Consider the following 23,263-nt stretch of genomic DNA (forward strand, 5'->3'; position numbering starts at 1 on the left):
ATAGCCAGTGGTTGGCAGAGGGTGTGGTGTGATGAGGACATGTCATCATTCAGGGCAAGTACATAAAAATGGGAATAATCACAAGAAAACATGAATAATAAACCTTGGAAGTATGGGTTACAAGGTTGCCTTGTGTATATATAATTAAAAACATTTGCAACAAACACAATTTTTTCAGGTTACATAGTAATAAATTTTGATAAAATCCCATGTATATCACGTGAAAATTTGTGGATACATTACAATTTGGGCCTGGAAATATACCTATGATCTCGTTTCTTGTCCTTGCTGTGTCGCCCCTGCCTAGTAGTAGCTGGAACAGGTACTGAGATTGTTATCTTTGCTGGCTGTTTTGGTGATTTAGAGTTCCTCTTTTTAGATTTCTTCTTCTTTCCACCACTGTGATTTCCTGTGTGATTCTCCACTGAATTTTCAACTGTAAATTACAAGAAAAAATGTTTAAGACCACAAATATTTACAACTTTTTATGCCATCCATGTTCATATTAACAAATGACCACTTCTAGTTTTTTTTTTAACAGCTAAACTTGTAAGATTAGCTAATCTAAACTGAAATATTGATCACTGGAAAAAATTAAGTTTGAAATAGTATGATATAATTGTAAATGTATAATCATATAACATATGTAATTTGTTTTTTATTATATGATTAAATCTAAGCAGATAAGAATTTTAATTTAACGATTTTCTTTATCAGTTATAGAAAGCTCTCACAATAAACAAACTTACATTTTCCAGATAGTACATTTGATTTACAGAATAACTCCAGTCAAAATATTTACATTTTATACTTACAATATCAGAACAGCTCATATTTAATAGAACATTTTTAAAGACCATAATACTAAGATACAAAGTTACCCTAAATATTTTATCATTTTAAGATTCATTCAAAGAATTTGAACCACTTACTCGAATTAGTGGATGCAGCTGTTGTTACTTGACTAATAATGGGTTCTGCTTCCTGTAACACAATATTACAAATTATTCAGATACATAACATGTTTCTTGTGATAATTTTTGTGGATGTGATACACATCTGAAGAAGATGGTAGAAATTTCAAACCTCGAAACCTTATGTTATACACTTTGTAACATACAAAATAATTGTACCTACAAATATTCCATTGTCAATAACAACCTTTAACCCTCCCACTGATGACCGATGGCATAGATGTTCATCAATACTGCTTGTAAACTGATAAAGAAAGCATAGCCGATGGTCAATTTTCACCAGTCGAATCCTCTACTCATAAATACAAATTCATTTTATAGTTTATATTCAAAATATTAATTGTCAGCTTATATCAATCTACATGCCGCACGGCATACAGCTGACGGACTATGCTGCTGTGACGGTGGCCTTGGCGTTCTTTGTTGCTAGGTTTATTATGTAGGCTAGTTGTTGTTTCTTAACACATTGAATACGGAGCCCGACCGACCTATACTCGGGCTCCAGTATTTAATTTAATACGTTTAGGTATTCAGTAAAAAATCTGATGTAGTTGTTTCAGACCATTTCCTATGTTATATTGTGTATATTTATATGTTTTTGTATGACGACTAACACTTGTGCAGCTGTAAAACTAGTATTTTGAAATATTGCACAGCTGCTTAGTTACGTAACTGACTGACACAGTGACGCGAGCCTTATTGTTGTAAAGAAAGTTCCACTATTACTGAATAAAATGATGTGGTAAATGTTGGTTAAGTTTATTTCTGATAGTTTTCATAGTGATACAATTTTTTATTGTATATTTATGTTGTTCATTGTGTAAAATGATTGACCATTTAAGACAAAGAAATGTTGTGTATAATACGTGATATCCTGTCAGATTCTGAGGAGGTTGATTTTATTTGTGATGAAAATAAAAGATCATCTGTGATTCAGTTTGAAAGAATCTTAGACCAAATTATGATTCTGGATCTGAGGGTGAGTTTCTACATGACAATGATCTTGACCCAGATTTGAAGGTTAGGCTTAGTGATGAAGATGATACGAGTGATGCTGAGTATGATTATGATAAGGCTTCCATTAGTAATAAATGATTACTTTCTTTCTTTTATGTTAATTTTATATCAAAAACACATTTATAGAATATTAGTGGGTTGAAAAATAAAACGTTTATACAATGTTACAATTTTAAAAACTTTATTTTTTTCAAATAATTATTTTATTATAAACAGGCATACAGTACAACCCCGATAAGTCGGCCCCCGTTAATCCGGAAGTCCGGCTAACCCGGACCGATTTTCAATTAAAAAATAAAAAAATCAAACGTTTCAATAATAAAAACGTAATATTTTTGAGTGGTATAGTATCCGTGAATCTATGTTGCATCAGTATTTGATGGGACTCTACGACAGTGAGTGTGTGACTCATGGCATACGGCGGCCGAGTGGCGGTATTGTCCCGGATTCTCGGAAACAATAGCAGACGCGTATTTCCCCAAATCCTCTCCCACGCTACCGCCACGCCTGGCCCCTCAGTACCGTTCCTACCTCGTTCCGGAGGTCATGGAGATGCAGTGACCAAACTAAACGAACTAATGGTATATTTCGAGCATCGCCGGCAGAAACATCGCCGGCTGAATTGCTTATGTTGAAGAGACTGCGGGATCGCACAGCACGCAAGCGGCAGACGACATTGGAACAACCAAAGCTGACTGAGTTTTTTTAACAGGAAATGAACAGTTCTAAATGTACTGTAAGGATTAATAATAATTAAATGTGCATATGTTTGACGTTTTTACGATTTATAATGGAGTTTATCTAAAAGTATACCATATTTTATTAATTTTTACCTAATTCTCTCCGGCTAACCCGGACTTTCGTCAATCCGGATCGGCCGCGGTCCCGATTAATCCGACTTATCGAGGTTCCACTGTATTTTCTAAAAGTGCATTTTCTCTTCTTTACTTTGATATATAATATGTTAGGTTTAAACAATGTTTTCATAATTTTCACAATTTTTAAAAACCACAAAAAATGGCCAGTATACTAAGAAAATTCATTCTTATAGGCCTAGGATTCAATGTGTTAACTGATTGTTATGTATTTTTTTGTCCTGAGGGAAAAGGACCGTCTGTCCCCTCGCTTAGTCCTAAAAGGACCTTTGCGCCTCCCTTACTTTAATTTTGTGTCCCCAAAGTCCGAGGCTTTTGCAAAAGCTGATCAGATTTGAGGGCTCCTCTTCTCTGATCTCCTTGGGGCTGAGAAGATATGCTCCCAGGAATCTTTTCCGAGTTTCTAAGATTGCAGGACAATCTAACCAAGTATGCTCTGCTGATTTAGAACTCCTCTTCTCCAAAGAGTCTAAATTCGTCAGTCTGGCTAAGGCCCACCCTCATAAGATGTTTCCTTAGGGGGTCATATCCTGTCAACATCCCTAATATCAGTCTTATATCCTCCTTATTCTGATCCAAGAGAGCTATCCACCCTGTAACATAAAGAGATAAACAATTTGAATAGTCTTAATCCTGAGGCTCTACTCCAATTAATGTTTCTTATTCTCCTTTCCCAATCTTTGACCAGAGCTTTGCTGTTGGAGAAGGCTAGGTGGCGGGAGCAACCTGGCTCAGGCCCCACCATTATGGACTCCGCTCTCTTTTTGGCGAGAATGTCTGCTTTTTCATTTCCATGAACGTCCTCATGACCCGGCACCCAACCAAGTGTTACTCTGTTATATGTTGCCAGCTCAGCTAGAGCATTCTTACATTCCCAGACTGCTTTTGAGTCAAACGAACAGGTACCAAGTGCCTTTAGTGCAGCCTGACTATCAGAAAGTACTACGTATTTTAATCCTTTTGACCTCATTTGTATGAGTCTTCTGGAACATGAGTCTATTGCTATGACCTCCGCTTGAAAGACCGTAGCATGTTTTCCCTATGTTAACTCCTGGTTGCTTATATTTCGTATCCTGCCCTAGAGGCAAGGCGTGAACCATCTGTGTAAAACTTCAGGACTCCTTTTGTAGGGTAGGCCTCCTTTTTAATCCATTTCTCCCTTCTTCTATCGATAGAGACCGTATATGGGTTTTCAAAAGAGTATTTCTTAACCATTGCATCTGACACATTGGTTAGCATTTCAACCTCAGGAAATACCTGCATTATCTTCATGTGGCCTTCTAAGGAGGTAGTATTTATTACCTTTGTTCCTAGAAGCTTCATTGCACTTAGAGCGGCTGTTCTCATCACCTCCTGCCCCATAGGAGTGTATCTAAGGACCGCTTCAATTGCTAGTGTTGGGCAGGAGCTCATCGCTCCCATGATGCTTAAGCAAGCTAGCCTTTGAAGACTGTAGCCTTTTAGCAGCTGTTGTTTGCTCTACTTTTGGCCACCACACTAAGGCAGTACTGTATATGTGACAATCGGTTTTATTATATTTTTGTAAATCCAATATATAATTTTGGGTTTCAATCCCCATTTAAATCCAAATAGTATCTTACAGGCCTTAAGGGCCATTGTCGCTTTGGATATTCTGTTCTCAATATGTGAGCCTCTCATCCAGGATTATACCCAGATATTTCACTTCTTTTGTTTGGATTATACTGATTCCTTCCAGGACAGGTTGTGTAAGCTGGAACTTTCTTTTCCTGGTAAAGGTTATCATATTTGTTTTAGATGGGTTGATCCGTAGACCTTCCCCACGACACCAGTTGTTTATGAGGTTTAGTTCTTCTTGAATTAGGCAATCCAGGGTGCCTTTGTTTTTTCCTTTGACCATAAGCACTAGGTTGTCCGCATAACATGGTAGCCTTGTACCCCTCTTCTCTGCTTTGCTAGGAAGATCATCTACCACCATTGCCCACAGGAGAGAAGACAGAACTCCCCCCTGGAGGCAACCTTTCTGGGCCATGATTGCGGCAGATTCGTCTCCGTACTTTGCCTTTACTTGTCTGCTTTTTAACACGTTCGCTGCTAAAAATTAAGTAATGTATGTTGCTAGAGGCTAATTTTTTTTTATTAGTATTTCACTTACCAATTTAGTTGTTGTGACACGGGTTGGTACAGAAAGGTCATCAAACACCAAAAGAGCCGAATTTCGCCATTTTGAAAACGTGCAGTAGATCTACCGCACACGCTCCTGGGGCCCAGTCTCTCTTCGAAGCGCGCACCGTTTTTCCTTATTGTTTTTTGAAAAACAGACCACTAACTATTGTTTATAATAATACTGGGAACAAATCACTTAGTATAACTAAAAATATTATTGATAAAAAAACACTAAAAAACTACTATTTACAACCCAACCATCCTCCCCAAGGTACGCTTCATTAGTCATGGAATTGGTCAAAACAATGTGGGACACACAACCCAGGCTGTCCCATCACATTCTAAACACTGCCACATCACGTATTTCTTTCTGCCATTTGCATAGCAAACTCTGCACCTCTTTTGTTTACTTCTCTTTCCACAAGCCACTTTTTCTGTAATCCGTGAGGGGTACATGGGGACGCGGCGGCGCTTCAGAGGTCGAGGAGGCTCGGGAACGTCCGGGAGTAGCTTGTCAATAACCTCCAGACGGAAGTCGTACAATGGCATTTTGTTTTCTCCACTTGATGTGCGAACTTCGTTATAGAGATAGTGTGCAATTCACTAACATCATCTGAATTACGTGGACAAAAATCTTTTTATACCACCGCAGTGTTTTCCTTTCGCAAGATAATATGACATCAATTTGGTCACTGCGGTCCACGCCTTTCATAAAATGGTTGTATTGAACAATTGGTAGTGGTTTTAGTCTCTCCAAACCACCTCGATTAATTGAATTCACCATGTCATTTTCAAATTCAGTGGATATGTAAGAGACAACGCGTTTGTCTTTCCATTTGGCGACAACAACACTTTCGGCGTAGCGGGCGATGGTTTCACCCTTTTTCAGGGTTGCCGATTTGACTTCAGGAGATACGTATTTTCTGTCCAGCCGAAGAGTTTCCAGTGCAATATGTATTCCTACGGAGCAGGCTTGAGGCAAGAGTAAAACTATTATATAATAATTATCCATAAATAAACTGTGGCCACAATTGAGTTTCCCTTGCATCAGCTTCAATACAAACATTGGCTGCATGCCCCTTACCACCGTAATCATCTAAAACTCTGCAATACATAAAAAAAAAAACGAAGTATTAGGCCATGGGGTCACACAAACTGTACAGTTTGATGCCGTACTTATGGCGGTTCCCTTTTTATATATTGCCTAAAGTACAACCGTCCCCTCCATAAAACCATTCCCTCGTCAATGCACAACTTTTTTTGAGGATAATAAATTTGAGTCCATTTTATTGTTGAAGTAGTCAATTAGAAACTGTACTTTAGAAGCTCTGTTGTTTGGGTTAGGGTACCTTTCAAAATTAATGCATCGCAAAATAAGCATGAATTTGTCCCTGGGCCATGAATTTGGGGAAGCCACGTTGAAAACAGCTTAAAAGTTTTCCAATAGTCTTGTATTCGGGGTAATTGTAATATTCCCATGTGCAGCAATAGGCCAATAAAACATTTGAGATCCTCCACGGTAATGTCTTTCCATTTATGGATTCGTGAGCCTGGGGTTGTAGTAGGTCCACAGAATAACTCCAACGCGTATCTATTCGTAGTAGCCACAATGCCCTCCAAAAATATCACATTCCAACCAGCAACAAGAAAAAATTGATTGGGGTAATCTCATTAGGCAAAGGGACTAAAAAACTTTTCCTCTTTTGTAAACGTAACATCCTTTCATACCTATAGTTTGAGGACTCCATTGTGGTGGTCTTACGTCATAGTCTGGGTCTTCGACCTCTGACTCATCAGTCTCGTATTGTTCATCGTCGAGGTCCGGAGCATAACCAGGGACACCAGGGTCGTCTTCATAATCAGAATCACTATTAGCCACAAACTGACGTCTATTCTGGATTCCACTAGTTCCAGGAGGCAAATCCATGTCTATTGTATTAATAAGAATAACACTAAACACACAACAAAAACGGTAAAATTTGAAGTAGTCTAAAAACTAACCACAAAACGCTAACTGAGAACGGCGACCACAAAAACGCGGGAAAAGTATATCCCCACGAGCGGCAAAACGGACAACCATACACGACGAGTGCTGAGAGCACACTGACTGGTTTTCTAAACAATGGCGCTGTGCAGTAGATCTACGTCATGCGCGCCTGGCGCGAGGCAGCCGTGCAGTAGATCTACCGCAACCGCATTGAACGTGTTAAGAGGGCAAAAAATCCCTTTTTTTCTGTACGAACACCACCAGTTTTTTTGTATATATCCTACGGCGTAACTGCTTCTGAACAGAATGATAAGAGTATTAAATAAGATGTCCAGCCCCTCTTGAAGAAGCATTTCCAGAAGCAGTTCTAAGGTCTCCTTCCTGTTCACTGTAAGGTCACCCACCGTTGGCCTTTACTAAGGACCCCATAGGGTTAGTGTGATCAGTTTGGAGTGTTTTGTTATGTTGTAACATGGGTGATCCTCGTTGTTCAAATGATATAAGTGAACTATTGGATGATGAAAATATTAGTTCTAATGATGAAATTGACATATCGGCAAATAAAGTGCATGATGATATTTCTTTGTCAGATAGTGTGGACGATTATAAACCGGTGGAATGTGAGTTGGGTTGTGAAAATTGAAATGGCAGTGAAAAAATTCATCATTATCTAAAATTCCTCTTGCCAAAAGAATTCATCAAAAACCAATATGGGTATGCATACTTCCAAAATAAGTATATACTTTACATTTTTGTGCTGTGAATAAGTGTATAAAAGTTCAAATCTTTTTGTTCACTCCAAAACTATATATATTTTGTACATTTACAGTATCTTACTATCTCAAAGACATGTGAAAGTTACATAAAGTAATACTTAGAGACCAAAAAAATTGCAACACACATTTTTCAATTCATGTAGTAGCTGCATATTTTTATTATTTCACATTTTGTTCTGGTTTCTAACAAAAACATTGATATACAACACTTATTACTTAGCATTCAGCACATATTTTTTTTAAATATGCTGCACAAAGACAAAAACCAGTATATCATTCTGGGAGTTTCTTATTATCAGTCGGAGGGTGTTATATGACATGTTGCTTTGGTTCACAATTAACACATTCAGTGCGGCCGACCCCACATGGGGACGGCAGACCTGCATGCGCATTACGGACGTCCCCAAATGGGGCCGTCTTGCCGCTCTACACACAAAGCCTTTGTGTAATTCAAATATTTGTTGTAGACTGTTAATTCCCTGCCGCATTTTAGGTTATGACCAACGCTTTATTTTGATCGGTTTCGTTCGCGTTTACCCTTTATGGTTCTTTTTCAATAGGAGCCCGTTGTAATCTTTGAATGTTTAGTTTGTTGTTTCTGTGTATATCAACTATGTAATTCTTTCTCTACATTATTTGTGTGTTTTTTTTATAAAAATGGATCCTGCAGTGCCAGGTACCTCTGGTCAGACTAACTTTCACTCTAGCAATGAACAAAACTACGACAGTGATGGTTCTGTGGATTTCATACAAAGAGTTGTTGACGACTTTTCATCATATAATTCATCTGCTTGTTCTGAAAGAATCAAGAATCAATGAGTGGAAACACATCACTGTACCCGATCTGAAGACATTTTAGGCGTTTCATTGCACACAGGCACAATAAAAATGAATCGAATCCAAGACTATTGGAAAACAGATTATTTATTCAATTTCAAGTGTTTTAGTAATTTTATGTTCTTGTCCATTATGCGTTGTTTGCATTTTTGCCAAACAAACGACAATGCTCTTGACCCCGGTACTGCAAACTCCACAGAAAAATTCAGTTTGTTGTAGGTTACTTCAACGACAGAATGAGGAGTGCAGGCAGTGCACGAAACATGGCAAACCAAATGTCAAAACTGCTTTCCATTGTGTAACATGCCCTGAAAAGCCTGGCCTATGCATGGGTCAGTGCTTTGAAGCTTACCATGACTCTCTGCAGTAAAAGACTGTACAGGTGGAGGTGGTGTATATAGTGTTTATAACTAATAAGAATAGTGATAAGGCTATAATATGCGGCAGGCTGCAATTCTGGCCGAGCTTGTAACGTCATTGGGCAAAGTAAAACAAACGGAAATATCATTTGGACAATCATCCTGGACTTTCAATGAAACAAGTAAGAGATATTATATGTCTGTTAACTTCCTTGTAAGTTTTATTCTATGTATTTATTTTTAGTTTCATAGAAAACCTTTGTTTCATTTTATTACTTTATATAAATAGAGATTATAATTTTCGATTGTAAAATAGTAATGTAAACTGTATTGTGGCTCTTGTTTTACAGTAATAGTAGAGTTTATTAATTTATGGTTAGGTGTAAGAGAGGACTTAATAGTCCTAACCTCGCCAATTGAATAGGTTTTACGTTGTATTCAATAAAGACATTTTTCATTTCATTTCATTAGCAGCAGAGCGCTCGTAACAACAACTTTCGACAGTACAGGACTAGCACAATATGCGGCCGGCCCCAGTAGGGGCTGAAACTTGTGAGTCACAGTTCCAGGAAACTCGGCCGGAAACATAATTTAGACCTTCAATCCTGCCTTTCCACCATACAAAGTAAGTTTTTTCTACATAAAAATTTTTCAGCATCCGGTAACCCTAATTATGCTTCTTGCCTGTAATAATAAACAACATCAAATGTCAACAACAAATCTGTTAGGTCTACCAACTTAAATTCTGCACCAGACAAAAAAGAACAATACACAACTAATCTGTAGTTTAAACAAATTAAAAACCAAGTTATATGTGTTCATATATTTATTGTTATTTATTCATTCCCTTATATAGCTTAGTTAAATACATTTTAGATTAAGGATTGTTGTTATGGTTTATTTAAATGTATTATTTGTAGTATTTAAACTTGATAGGAGTTGCTCTGAAAAGCAGTATATCTGAAAAACGTTTGAATGGATAAAGACATTTGTATTTATTTAAAACTACCCATACATGTTGGATTATTTGGTTGGAACATTTTTAATTGTTTGACTGATCGTCACATGTACTGGGAAGTCGTTCAGACAAATAGTAATCGGATAACTGATGGGATTTCCAACAGTCATAGTTCAGCCAAAACGAACAAAAACTGGTGCGCTTGGTAGATTTGGCCGTCTGGCAACAATATTAAGCTGTGTTTGCAATGACAAGTAAAGTTGCAATGAAAGAATCTGCGCAGCTACTGTTGCATAATGTAAACAAGATAAGAAATGTTACTTGTGAGAACTGTTACACGTAATTGTTACAGATGTATGCTGTTTGTGGCAGGAATCAATGTTTATAATTGAAATTTTAATGGCTGAAATTTGTTTGCCCCCAGTTTTTGAAAAGCTCACGAGATCTCTTGCACTAGTTTAGACTAGAGATTTTTACTGTCAAACACAAAATTTGTACAGCTTTTAGCCAGTGTAAACGCAGCTAGTTCAGTCGAGGTTTGGATGTGACAGTGAATTTAAAACATAACATTCTACAAATCCACTATTTTATCACCAAAAAGTGTCTCATCACATCTGGTAAAAATGCAACTGACATCTGGTGTACTCAAAAAACCAGGCTGGATCTCTTATCAAGCCGTCAAACAAATGATAGTTACCGCTCTCTTGTTCTGCCATTTTAACACCCATATAATGGCCGAAGCCTGAGATGACTGCCAACTCCAGAGTTAAAGTAATAAAGAATAGAATTATCATCATGACATCATGAAACACAACAACTAAATAAATAAATACATGAAAGGCTTTGGTTCAAGCCACAACGTGTTCGTTAGATTGTAGTTATGGACTATGAAATATCATGATGTAAGGCTCCCCAAGTAACATTTAGTTGAACTGTCTGAATAATTGTAATCAAGCCTGCGGGGTAGTCGTTCTGCCGATTGGTGGTTGATCGAAAAAATTGAGGGATTTCCAACAGCCCTCACCCAAGCTCCTTTGGCAATAAAAACTGACATGAGTGCAGAATTTGTCCACTGCTGCAGACTGGTGATATTAGTTCAGACGAGATCTGGACGTGAGAGTAAATCAAAACATAACCTCACTTTCTTGGTTTTCTACGTAATCTGACAATCAATCATTCTGTGGTGAGGAGTAATCGTTGACCGAACAAAACTGAGACGATCAGTCTGCCAATTCTCTAACTGCATGTATAGGAGCTTAAGCAACGGCAGGGTTAGAACTAACCAAGATAAACCCCACTACACTAGTGGAAGTACAATTGGATTAACCGGCGTCAGATAGAACTTGCAAACACATGGTCAATTACATACTCTGTCCACAAACACTGCAAACGATTTGGTAACATCAATATCCACACGTCCACTCACAATTATAAGGTACGTGTCGCATAAAATATAATGTTCGGGATTAATGAAATCTCGATTCAAAGAGTGATCAAATTATTTCTTGATTTCATAAGTTCTTAGAGACACAAAACATTGTTTTTGAGATTTTCCCATTTCTAAAGAAAAGATTGCTGGCTTATTCCCCGTTTTCCCGGTTGGGTGGCCACCCTGATCTTTTCTCCTCCACTGATTGCTCTTGAATCATTTTAATAAGTACAACTTAATTGTTATTTTGGGTTTTCCATAATAATGCAAATCTCAAGTCACAAGTTGTTTATTAACACATTCACACGAGCTTGGCATACGGCAGCTGTTTTCATATTGCCTCAGTGTGAGCTGAGCAGTTGCCCGGGAAGGCTGTAACACTCATAGCGAGGTGTGCCTGTTTCGGTGAGTCAGTTGGTGCAATTCGTCGCCGGTTCGCCATTTTCATTTGTTGTGTATGCTTTGCGATATTGTGTGAGTGAATTATAGTGTTTGTTGACTGTGTAAGTGTATGTACTCATAATGGAGGAAGATGATAATGTTATTGACAATAATTTTTCATCTGATGAAGACAATGAGTCGAGTTAAGGCGGCGTCCCCCCCCCCAATACGTGTAATTGATGTAATTTTTCTGATGTTGATTTTTCCAACATGTTTAAAATTTTCAAAAGTTGTACCTGTGTATAAAAATGGCTCACTTGATTGTCCGAATAATTATAGGCCTATCTCATGTGTACCAATCTTGTCTAAGGTAATTGAGAAATTACTTAAACATCAAATATGTATTCATTTTGAAAATCTCAAATTATTTAGTTCTAGTCAATTTGGTTACCGCACTGATTGTTCAACGGTTTTAAAGCTGTAAATACTCTTGTAAATAATGTTCTCTTAGCTTTGGAAAATAATTGTTGGGCTCAGATCACACTTTGTGATCTGAGCAAAGCATTTGATTGTGTTAGACCTGATATATTGGTGAACAAATTGGAATTCTATGGGTTTCGTGCAAAGAATTTGAACATGTTAAGGTCCTATCTTGCAAATCGCAAACAGGTTGTTATGGTTAATGGAGCTTATTCCCAAGTGGCTGATATAAATATAGGTGTGCCACAGGGATCTGTGTTGGGTCCTGTTTTGTTTATTATATTTATTAATGATTTAAGTTTTAATGTCTCTAGTTTTACTACTATATATGCTGATGATACCACTTTGTTAAATAGTCACACAAATTTGCTTTACTTAAACAACTTGGTAGAGACTACAATGAATGAAACTGTTAACTGGTTTAATGTAAATGGTCTCTATTTAAACGCAGAAAAAAACAAAACAAATGTTAATAACTCTTAAGAATATTAATAGGCCTATATTTGAATCTGAAGTTTTTGTTAAGTTATTGGGGATAATAGTGGACAACAGGCTATCTTGGAAACAACACATTGATTATGTATGCAAGAGATTATCTAGGGTTATTTACTTATTGTGTAATTAAAAAAAAATAGTATCACAAAGGTATATAAAAATGGCCTACTTTGCATTTTTTGAAAGTATTATTAGATATGGTTTAATAATTTTGGGGTAATGGTACAGGCATTGATCAGGTGCTAGTAATCCAAAAGAAGGCTGTGAGAATTTTAGCGGATGCACCTGTGTTAGATCATTGTAAACCTTTGTTTGTAAATATTGGTGTTTTAACTGTTATAAATCTGTATATTTATGAGGTATTAGTAGATGTAAGAAAAAAGTCACACATGGTTTTGAAAAAGAAATGATGTTCATCACTATAATACAAGAAATAAAGATAAGTTAAATGTAGATAGAGCTAGATTAGGTAAAACCATGAATTACCATACAACCTTAGGCATTAAAATGTTCAATTTGTTACCTTATGCTGTTCAAACTTTACCATGTCAAGTTTTTAATAATAAAATTGTATTTTTGGCTAAAAAATAGACCTTTCTATAATATTAATGAATATTTTAGCTGTGAGATCGTTCATAAGGATTTTTAACTTTAGATTAGGCTAGTAATTTAAGCCTTAATATTTGACGAAGCCTATTGTAATTTTATTGAAAATTATTAATGGCCAATAAATTGTCTATTGTCTATTGTCTATAATATCTACGTGTCATTCATGTACTATATACGTGTAATTCGCGAGTGTTTGTGCCGAAACCTAGTGCGCTGGGAGCACATACAACACGGGGACTGGCACCCGGATGACGAGCAGACTCGGCATGGACATGACATCACCCGTTCCGCCCAACGAAGCTTCCGGGATACCTGGGACAACCCTTTCTGCTATCCTGACTCCGTTTTGGGTCAGTAAAAAAAAAAAAAAAATTCCCGCATTTTCTGTCGCCGGTAATTTTGTCATCCGCACTTAATGTGTTAAGATAAATTTCTATAAATATTTTTAAGATTTGTAGTACTGAAATTTCACTACATATAAAGTTTTAAGTTGTTAAATAAAAAGTGGAGGAATTTCAAGTTTGAAGTTAATAAAATCAGCTAACTCACCAAAGACTTGCTGAAGGAACGAGTACGGCTTCGGCTGCTGGTGCTGGGACTTTGACTGTTGCGTCTGGAACACAAATAAAGTAAATAAATAAGGTCTTTATCTGTTAGCATAAACTACACATATAAAATAAACATTGCATATAACCTGAATAAAAACATTGCATATAACCTTCTATAGCATTAAGTCTACTTCTTGTTTTTAACACTTATACCTTTACATTATACTACACAACTGAATGGGTTGTAGAAGAGAACAATAATTATTGTAACCTAGAGAAAAAGTAAAAAGTGTTGTTGAATGCCCATTGTCAGTCTAAAAATGGTACCTCTTAAGTCAACATTTGTCATATTGAGGTACGCAGAACAAAATTTGGACAAAATATAGCTCTATACAAATAGAGTTACCTCGTAAATCGCAAAAATGTTACTAGTGGAAATTTAGTTTTGAAGTGTGATCACCTAAGTCGGTTAAGTTTGGCAACCTTGAAATTTAATAGTGAACACATAAGTCATGCAGTTTCAATGTGTGACTATGTGGACTGGTAGTACTGCTCTTGATTTTTAGTTTTTTAATTATAAATATGAACTGAAGGTAAGTAGGCCTACTTTAAATATTTTAAGTTAAAATTACTGTTTGAATAACATTAAAGATAAGATTTCATTGATTTTAATCCCTTTGTGAGCATTGTTAGATGATTTCAGTTAGATATGAGAATACATTACTGGCAGTTTAGCTGCATATGACGTACAATTTGATTATGAACACTATCAAAATGCAAAAGATTACAGAATACAGAATTGTGTTTTATTTATTTATTTATTAAAGCTACACCATTATTATTATGTATATATAATTTAAGAAGATGACTTCTGAATGTTACTTTGCTCAACAATACAGAAAGTTATATGGATGATTTGTTTAAGGAATTAAAAAAAAATACCCTAGTGCTGTGATAAAAGTAACTTCTACAAATAAGAGACCAGAATTAACTAATTCACAACATGGACAAAACCTATGGATTTGGATTACACATTGGAAATTTGGATACTAACTTGTTACATAGTGTAGATATTACCGACAAAAATACTATACATATAGATCACTTTTTTTAGATTTTAGTTAACCTAGCCTAAGTTCTAATTTTTTTTACCATCAGACATCTTTCTGAACTCATTCATGAAAATCTACTTTGTTTTGACTAGAAATGGATATGACAATTTTATTTTCAATCGCATTTAAAATGTTGCTTCATATCTATTAAATATGTTGTCAAAGCTCTCACAAGTTAATTATACAGAGTAAATACAGTTAATTTATAAGTTAATTATATGAATCTTAAATATAAAATGGAGAAGTATCAATGTCCGTTGGAAATAAATAAACAAGCAATATATTATTACCACTGTTAACTTTCTCATTCGTGTTTAGTAGATAAAATATCTTTTTACTGAAATTTATTCATAAATGTCTAAATTGTAATTATTTAGACTAGCCTATTGACCAAAATTCCTTAAGCATCTAGGCTTGACAAATCAAATGCTAGTAATACATGGCTAATCAATGAGAAAAAATTATATATAACATGTTTTAACTGTATATATATTTTAACAATTAGAACTATTTTTTAAAATTCCATTTTGTCAGTTTTATGCACCTTATAAATGTCTATAGATAGACTTTAATAAGCATCCTACACTCATTGTTCAATAGTTATTATTGTACAATTCGACAACTTATCCAACTTATATTACATAATAACCTTACACAACTAGAACTATAATGAATTAACAATAAGAATAATACATAAAAAATTTAACAACATTTAAAAAAAACCAACTTTGGCCTACACCTACAACGAAACTTAACAATATTTAAAGATTGTCCAGATAGCAGCGAGCAACCACTTTTGTAAAATGGAGGAAAGGGTTCTCCTCAGACAGGCACACCTCCCTGTGGTACACAAAATCATAGAGGGAATATGTTAAAGTTTGCCCGTATTCTACACTTCAAACTTCTCTGACTGCTCACCATAAACTTTCAATTGTTTCAGTATTTGAACTGGTCAATTGATCAATGTAGTTTTTGGAATGATTTACCATAAAATGTACAAACCCATGATCAGTTAAACTAAAGTCGGGTAGACTTTAATAAGTGGCCTACACTCGTTATTTGATTGATATTATCGAATGGTTTGATTGTTTTTATCCTAAGGATAATTCGATATTACAATTTATTTAACTTAGCATATGATTTCAACTTATTAGTTATAGTAATTTTAATATAAAAAATAAACAACAAGAAGTAACTAATATTTTAAGACTTTGAAAAAGGCGATGAACATGAGGACAATATGTAAGATATTTCTCACTAGTGACGAGATTTGTTTATGTAGCTTCATCATTCGGGTTTGGCTCCTGGTAACACATGGGAAGAATTAGTTCCTCCATTTCACAAAAGCGGTTACCGTACTTACTGATATGCAGCTGGGCAAGTTATAAATAATGTAAGGTGTCTTTGAAATCTAATTCTATTCCACAGTTGCTTTTGTTGTTTTGCAATGTTAATGTAAAATTTATGTATTTAAAATTGTTATTACGAGATTCTTCTTGTTACGATAATTTATTGTAACTCTTATTGATTACGATTTTTACATACATCGAAGTTGGATAATATATTGATAAAAGCAATCAAATAACGAGTGTAGGCCGCTTACTAAAGTCTCCCCCTAACGTCTGTATCGATACCCTCTTCTTTTCTATTCAGATACAGTGTCTCTATTTAACATCAAGCTCCAATTGTCTTCAACTAATACGGTTTTATTTTCTTTTGCTTATTTAACATTCATCTATTTCTACTATTAACCCATGAACCAACCAACTTTTTCTCACTGTCAAACTTATCTAACCAAATAAAACAAACTTCTCTACAGAAAGTAAGCCAGTCACAAACAGTTTTGTTCGATGCATAGAACTTTTCATCACTATGTTCTAACATTAAAGTTGTATTTTGTTTGATTCATAGGAAAATTGTATGTGAGACTAAATTTCTTATACCAAATTTAGAACCATCATAAAACAACTTAGCAAAGGCATTTTTTGTGATATTGTGACCGTTAGGTATGAGGTCAGCTGCAGTAAAACAAACAGAAACCACAATCTAATCAGGATACCAAGTTATTGATTACGAATACCTAAATTATCTAATCCAAAAATTGTAATTATGGTTATTTACAATTAATTATTGCAAGCTCTTTTAAAAGTGTTTCATAACAATATTGTTCCAAATTAATTCAGAGTAAAATCATTTATATATTTGAGTAATGGCCGCAAGTACAATTTAGCTATGTATGTACATGTGTTATTTGTTTCACAAACTGCAACACCGTTATTCATCAAAATAGTAAAAAATAAATAAATGTTACACTGTTTTATTTGTTACATTTAATAAATACACATAACCTAGAGTTTTTGTCCAATTATTACTTTTTTTTAGATATAAAACAATTTAAGTATACTGTAACTCGAAATAGCTTGCAACATATTTCGGTTTGACATTTTGCTTTATTTGGTAGTAGAGATAATTATGAACACCAATGATTTGGTTATGGTGGTGGCTGCTCATTATTCTGCAGTCTTTGCAAAATGGGTCTCCAGGAGCCAAACTCACATCTTAAAGCCACTTGACACAAATCTTATGACTTTAACCCTCCAAGTGCTACTATCGCACTGTGCGATATGTTCTAACCACTTTAAAGTGCTACTATCGCACTGTGTGATTTTCGTTTTGGTTAAATTGCCGTTAAACGGTTTATTTAATTATTCCGTGATTTTCATAGTACAGCGTAGGAGAGATTTCTCTACGCACTGGCTCTACTTTGCAAGCCTTTGAGTAGAATGAAAAATAACAGTCAGCTGATTTTGTCAGCTGTTGCCGCGCTCACCGTGCAGTACTTTGTTGTAGTTTTCATCTAGGTTAGTTATCGTTCAGCCACGACGTATTGTTTTGATTTGTGTTATTATTCACTGTGCGATAGATTCTTGCATCTTGTGTGTGTATTTTCTATTTTATTATGTTTTTTTTATCAGTTGCTACAGTGCTTTAGAGCACTTCAGGAGGCCCGTAGGGGGAGGCAGAAGAAAGAGGGTAGCGTAATCTGACTCTGACTAAGTTTCTTTAGTAAAATGTAAATATGTATATAAACAAAAGGACCATAATAGGATTTTTTTTACTATTCATAATTATTATAACAGACATTTAGCTTTTGTGAGGTTATATGTACACCCAAACCAATATTGTTTGAGAAGTGTTTACTTTGAATGTGTCCATTGTGCAAATTTTGGTGTGCGGAACATTTTTTTAGTGTTTATATTTTGTGTGTGTAGTTTTTGTTTAAAAGGCTTTGAAGTGACATTTTTATTGTTCACAATGAAATTTGAAACAATTTGTATATTTTGAAATATGTATAACAATGTTTTAAAACTCATTTACAGCCTCACCATCTAAAAAAAAAACAAAAAGAAAAAATATTTTTACTATTTATCAAGACCTTTTTTAGAGAAAAGTGGTGTTTGTTTTGAATTATCTTTATTTCCTAAAGCATGTTTTTCTGAAAAGAATGATATATAACACATGATCTTTGAATGTATATTTGTATCTAAAAAGTGGCTTTTAAGAAACCATGTATTTTGATTCAAAACAGCCCAGCACTTTAAAATGATTTAATTACCACTTGGAGGGTTAAAGATTTATCTCACACAATTTCCTCATATTCATGGCCATATTTTCAAATTATCAAAATATTTGTTACGTTTTGTTGTTTATTTTAAAACATTAAACATTATTATAATCTAGCCTTTAAGTTTAAATCGTGTGATAATTTGGATAGGGTATGATAAGCATACCCGGTTTGTTATATCGAAGAATATAATCATCGATACCTAATATTTGCATCTTAACCCTTCAACGTGGTTCCACGTGACATTCACGGCTAACGAAGCCCGTTGCGGTGGTTTCACGTGAACGTTTTCGTGCAGACCGTACGCCTAAGCGATCTAGCAGCGACAGTTTGAACTACTTCGAGTGATGTTTTATATCGTTAGAAAGAGGACATTTCATTCTTGATTTTCGTATTCACAGAATATTTTTTTTTATTCAGCTGTTCTAATAAAAACCAAACAGATGACTCAGTCAGCTGTCTTGCAATATTCCAATACATCGTGTCTGTTGTTGTTTATTGCTGACTGGCTTGTGTTTACACTGTGTTTTATTAGATCTTGTATAATATTGATTGTTTTATATTAAGTTTATAGTTGGTACTAGACGTATTGGTTATTATTTTGAGCCTAAATAATACTATTACATTCTTCAGTAAGTGCAAATAATAATGGTAATAATTTAGTGAATGTGTGTTTATGAGTGATGTAGGCCTAGGCCTATCTGTGAAAGTTAGTTGCTTTTACGGATAATTTGAACAATTTAGGGTAAGTGTTTTTATAATTTCTAACTTTTAGACATTGCTTTATTGTTTATAAAACATAAAGATATCACAATGTCAAATGGCAGTGACCAAATAGCCGACTGGCTAAATGACCAACTGTCAGACTGTGGCAGTGAGATAGACTTTAGCCCTGGTGTGGAAGATTTGGATTATACACAGTTAGATTGTATTGAAGATAATTTAAATGATGATCAAATATTGCTGGTTGGGGAAAGTACACCAGAAAATGAAATCTTGCCTCCTAGGCCTAAAAAATTAAAAAAAGGTTCCTCAATGATTTGGGAAACCATGAAGGATTACATTCCTGAAAGAGAAGTTTTTACTGGGCAACCAGGACCTAAATTTTTTCTAAATATTTCCTAAATATATAACCTAAATATTTCTGTTAGACTAGAACTAATCAAGGGTCTTATTGAAAAGTATGGCTCAGAAGTCAAGAGGCCAGTCTATGGGCGCCCTTCCATTGAGCCTAAGGGTAGGGTCCAATAAGCGGACCCGGTTTTTTATATTGAAGAATATAATCATCGATACCTAATAATATTCACATATCGAATCATAGACTATCAATCGATATTAAAGTAATAACAATAATAATAATATGTTTTAAATTAAAATTTGAATTTAATGATGTAACAAATAATAAATGAACATAACCAAAATCAGGGAAACTCATAACTTTAACTAAATGAATCAGAACGAAAACGTTTTTACTAAAGTTGTGTCCAACATTACCTTATTTTTTGCATCTGAAGACGATCATGTTAGCTCCTCTGACAGTTACATTTGTTACCTTTCCACAAATATCACATAACGGATTCTTAGGTACTAACCCAACATTCTGAAGCCATAAAAAACATGTTTTATCGTCTTTTAAAGCAATTTCGTGAAGCTTCCTAAGATTGACAGCCATTTTTAATACACAATGTTACTTATGTGAAATTTAAAATATTACCTTAATTGTATTATTTGAAAGTTTTTACAGCTGTTCATATAGATTATTTGAGTTAATTGTTAAAAATAATTAATCAGTATCGATTGATTATATTGATGGTTATGATTAAGTAATATCGTTTGCCAATTTCGATATAAAAAACCGGGTCCGCTTATTGGACCCTACCCGAGCCTAAACCAAAACGCCTAGTTGAGGCATTTCATCGAAAATATACCACCTACAGAAAAGAAATCCAAGCCATACAGAGTTTGTGTGGTATGTTCCAAACAAGGAAAAAGGAAAGAAACAAGATTTTGGTGACCTGATTGCCAGGCTGCAATGTGTGTGGGAACCTGCTTGAAGAACTATCACACCAAATCAAATTTTTGACTGGTAATTTTTCATTTTGATATGAATAATATTCAACATTAATTAATATTGTAACCGAAACAACTGTTTTTATTAGATGCAAGATAAATTAATAAAATAAAATTTGTTACAATATTTACAAGAGGTGCATAATGTTATTATAACTAAAATATAGCAATCTATGATCATTGGCACATAAAAACTACCGCAGCAGGCAGTTGGTGGGCTCCAGGAAATCCCCACTTTGAAGGGTTAAATCCTAGACTATCGATCAGTATAATAGTATTTATAGTCCTCAATAACAATCATATGTTTTAAATGAACATATGAATTTAATATTTACAGTGATCAAACAAATTATTATAACCAAAATTAGGAAAACTGAAGACGACCATATTTGCTCCTCTCACAGTTACTTCTTTCCCACAAATTTCACATAATGGGTTTTTCGGTACTAGTCCAACATGTTGAAGCCACGAAAAACAAGTCTTATCATCTTTCAAAGCAATGTCGTGTAGTTTTCTAAAACTGACTGTCATTTTTAATAATCAAATGTTACTTATGTAAAATTGAAATATTAGCCTACCTTACGTGTATTATTTGAAAGTGTTTACAGCTGTTGATAATAGATTATTTAAGTTAATTGCTCAAAATAATTCATCAGTATCCATTGATTATATCGATGGTTATGATTAAATAATATTGTTTGCCAATTTCTATATAAAAGACTGGGTCTGCTTATCGTACCCTACCCGATAATTTAAATAAGATGAAACGTCAAACAATTAAAACATTCAATAAAAACAACCGAATAACAAGTGTAGGCCACTTATTAAAGTCCAGTCATTTCTAGATTATAACTTTTGTATTATTCCATATAATTCAACAAATTTTATATGTTTTAGAACCTACATGACATTTGTAAGCTAATAGCTAGGCCAAGGCTAGGTACCTCAGATCTTTTATTTCTTAAAATTAGTAGCCTAGGCCTATAATTACTTAAAAGCCAGTTTATGTATTTTTTGTAGAAATTTATAAACAAACAAAAATATATTTTGTTATAATTTATTTTGATATCTAGTAAAATTGTCTATTTCTTACTGGAAAAAAAAATTAATTAAAAAGATTTAAAAAATATAAATTTGTTTTTATAATTTTTTGTTTATAAATGCTTACAAAACAATAAAAAGACCTTCCAATAACCAGTGAAATTACTGCCACAAGAAGGGTTAGAATAGCCAATGAAGTTACAACAGAAAATCAAACTTCAAAACAAGTTACGGTGTACCAATCAACATGTAGGCCAATACTGTGGTTAAATCTGGAGAGTGAAGAAGTACAATGGCTGCTCAACAAAGCAATTTTATCTGTCAAGGTCAAGTACGCAACAGCTGACATCATATATGACTATTATTTTGAATAGGCAGCTAATTGTTACCATTCCCACAATATTCAATACAATAATAACAAACGAGCAGGTCAGTATTATTAAATTTAACATGGAGGTAAGTAAATTCTGTTTAATTATAAATTCAAACATAACCTATAAGTACGAACGAAATTATAAAGCAACAACAAAGGAATTGTGTAACTAATATTTACCCACTAAAAACACACTTCCACATCCCTAAAAGTATGTTATAAATATACAACCTAACGATCAAATCTCTGTGTAAACATCTCAGCCTATATAACGAATGCTAACTTTAAAACTCGCCAAATACCACATAACGTTGCACCAAACACCACAACAAAACTTCTCGGTCTGACTCGGAGTGAGACGAAACGGAACTAGTCAAGTCACTGGTCAGCTGTTGCAGCTCCTACCATCTGATTACAGGAGTGCCAACACTACAGTACAGTACTTGTTTATTATTAAATTTAGTACTTCAACGGACAAATTCCAGCAATGACAATGTAGACATTTTCAGGTACAATATATTTAATTTGTTAGAACATTTTTCACGGTAAATTTTCTTGCACAATACTGAATTTGTAAAATAAGGTTAATCCACAAAAAACCTAGATATAACTGCAGTTTTTTCATTTACTTTTGATACTATACCCTAAACTTGAATTCTTATAAAACATCTAATTTACATATTTCAATCACACACAGATAATTTAATTCGTAAATCTGCTACATTAAATTTCCATAATATAATAACCATAAAATAATTCAACAATTATTTTTGCAGAACTTGTAATAAAACTGTGTATTAAAAATTGGGTTGCCGCTGCCGGTCTGAATGTAGTAAAATTGCCAAAACATGCCATTGGAAAGAACAAAGGCCCTGCAATATGATACTGCTGTTGCTAATAGAACTAAACTCAATTCAATATAGTAGACGAGGCATTCTCATTGATTTATAAATCTATAGTTAATTCAAATCTAATTTAATGGCATACATTAACACTCAACAAAAGCAATTCGTCTGCAGTACACAGCTTTTGTAATAGTGATCAGTAACATTAAAGGTTCAATATTTTATTAATTTGCTCATTTTGATACTTCCGGGAAACCCATGTGGGTTGTTTCCTATTGAATTATGTTGTGATTGCATTTAACGTTAACAGCGTTCTCTACATCAAAT

The 23,263-nt window shown here is 34.4% G+C and overlaps 1 protein-coding gene across 1 annotated transcript in view; it reads right to left on the reverse strand.

The window, feature by feature from the left end:
* The window catches only part of LOC124359871 (E3 ubiquitin-protein ligase TRIP12), a 116,441-nt gene that overhangs the window by 74,729 nt on the left and 18,449 nt on the right, over positions 1–23,263 (reverse strand). Inside the window, exons 4-6 of the mRNA XM_046812978.1 lie at positions 13,872–13,935; positions 933–984; positions 265–436 (exon numbers count right to left, since the gene is read on the reverse strand). Coding sequence (XP_046668934.1) covers positions 265–436; positions 933–984; positions 13,872–13,935 — 288 coding nt within the window. The remainder of the gene's footprint in view (positions 1–264; positions 437–932; positions 985–13,871; positions 13,936–23,263) is intronic.

Source organism: Homalodisca vitripennis, chromosome 4, assembly GCF_021130785.1.
Source record: "Homalodisca vitripennis isolate AUS2020 chromosome 4, UT_GWSS_2.1, whole genome shotgun sequence".
In the NCBI taxonomy this organism is placed as follows: Eukaryota; Metazoa; Arthropoda; class Insecta; order Hemiptera; family Cicadellidae; genus Homalodisca; species Homalodisca vitripennis.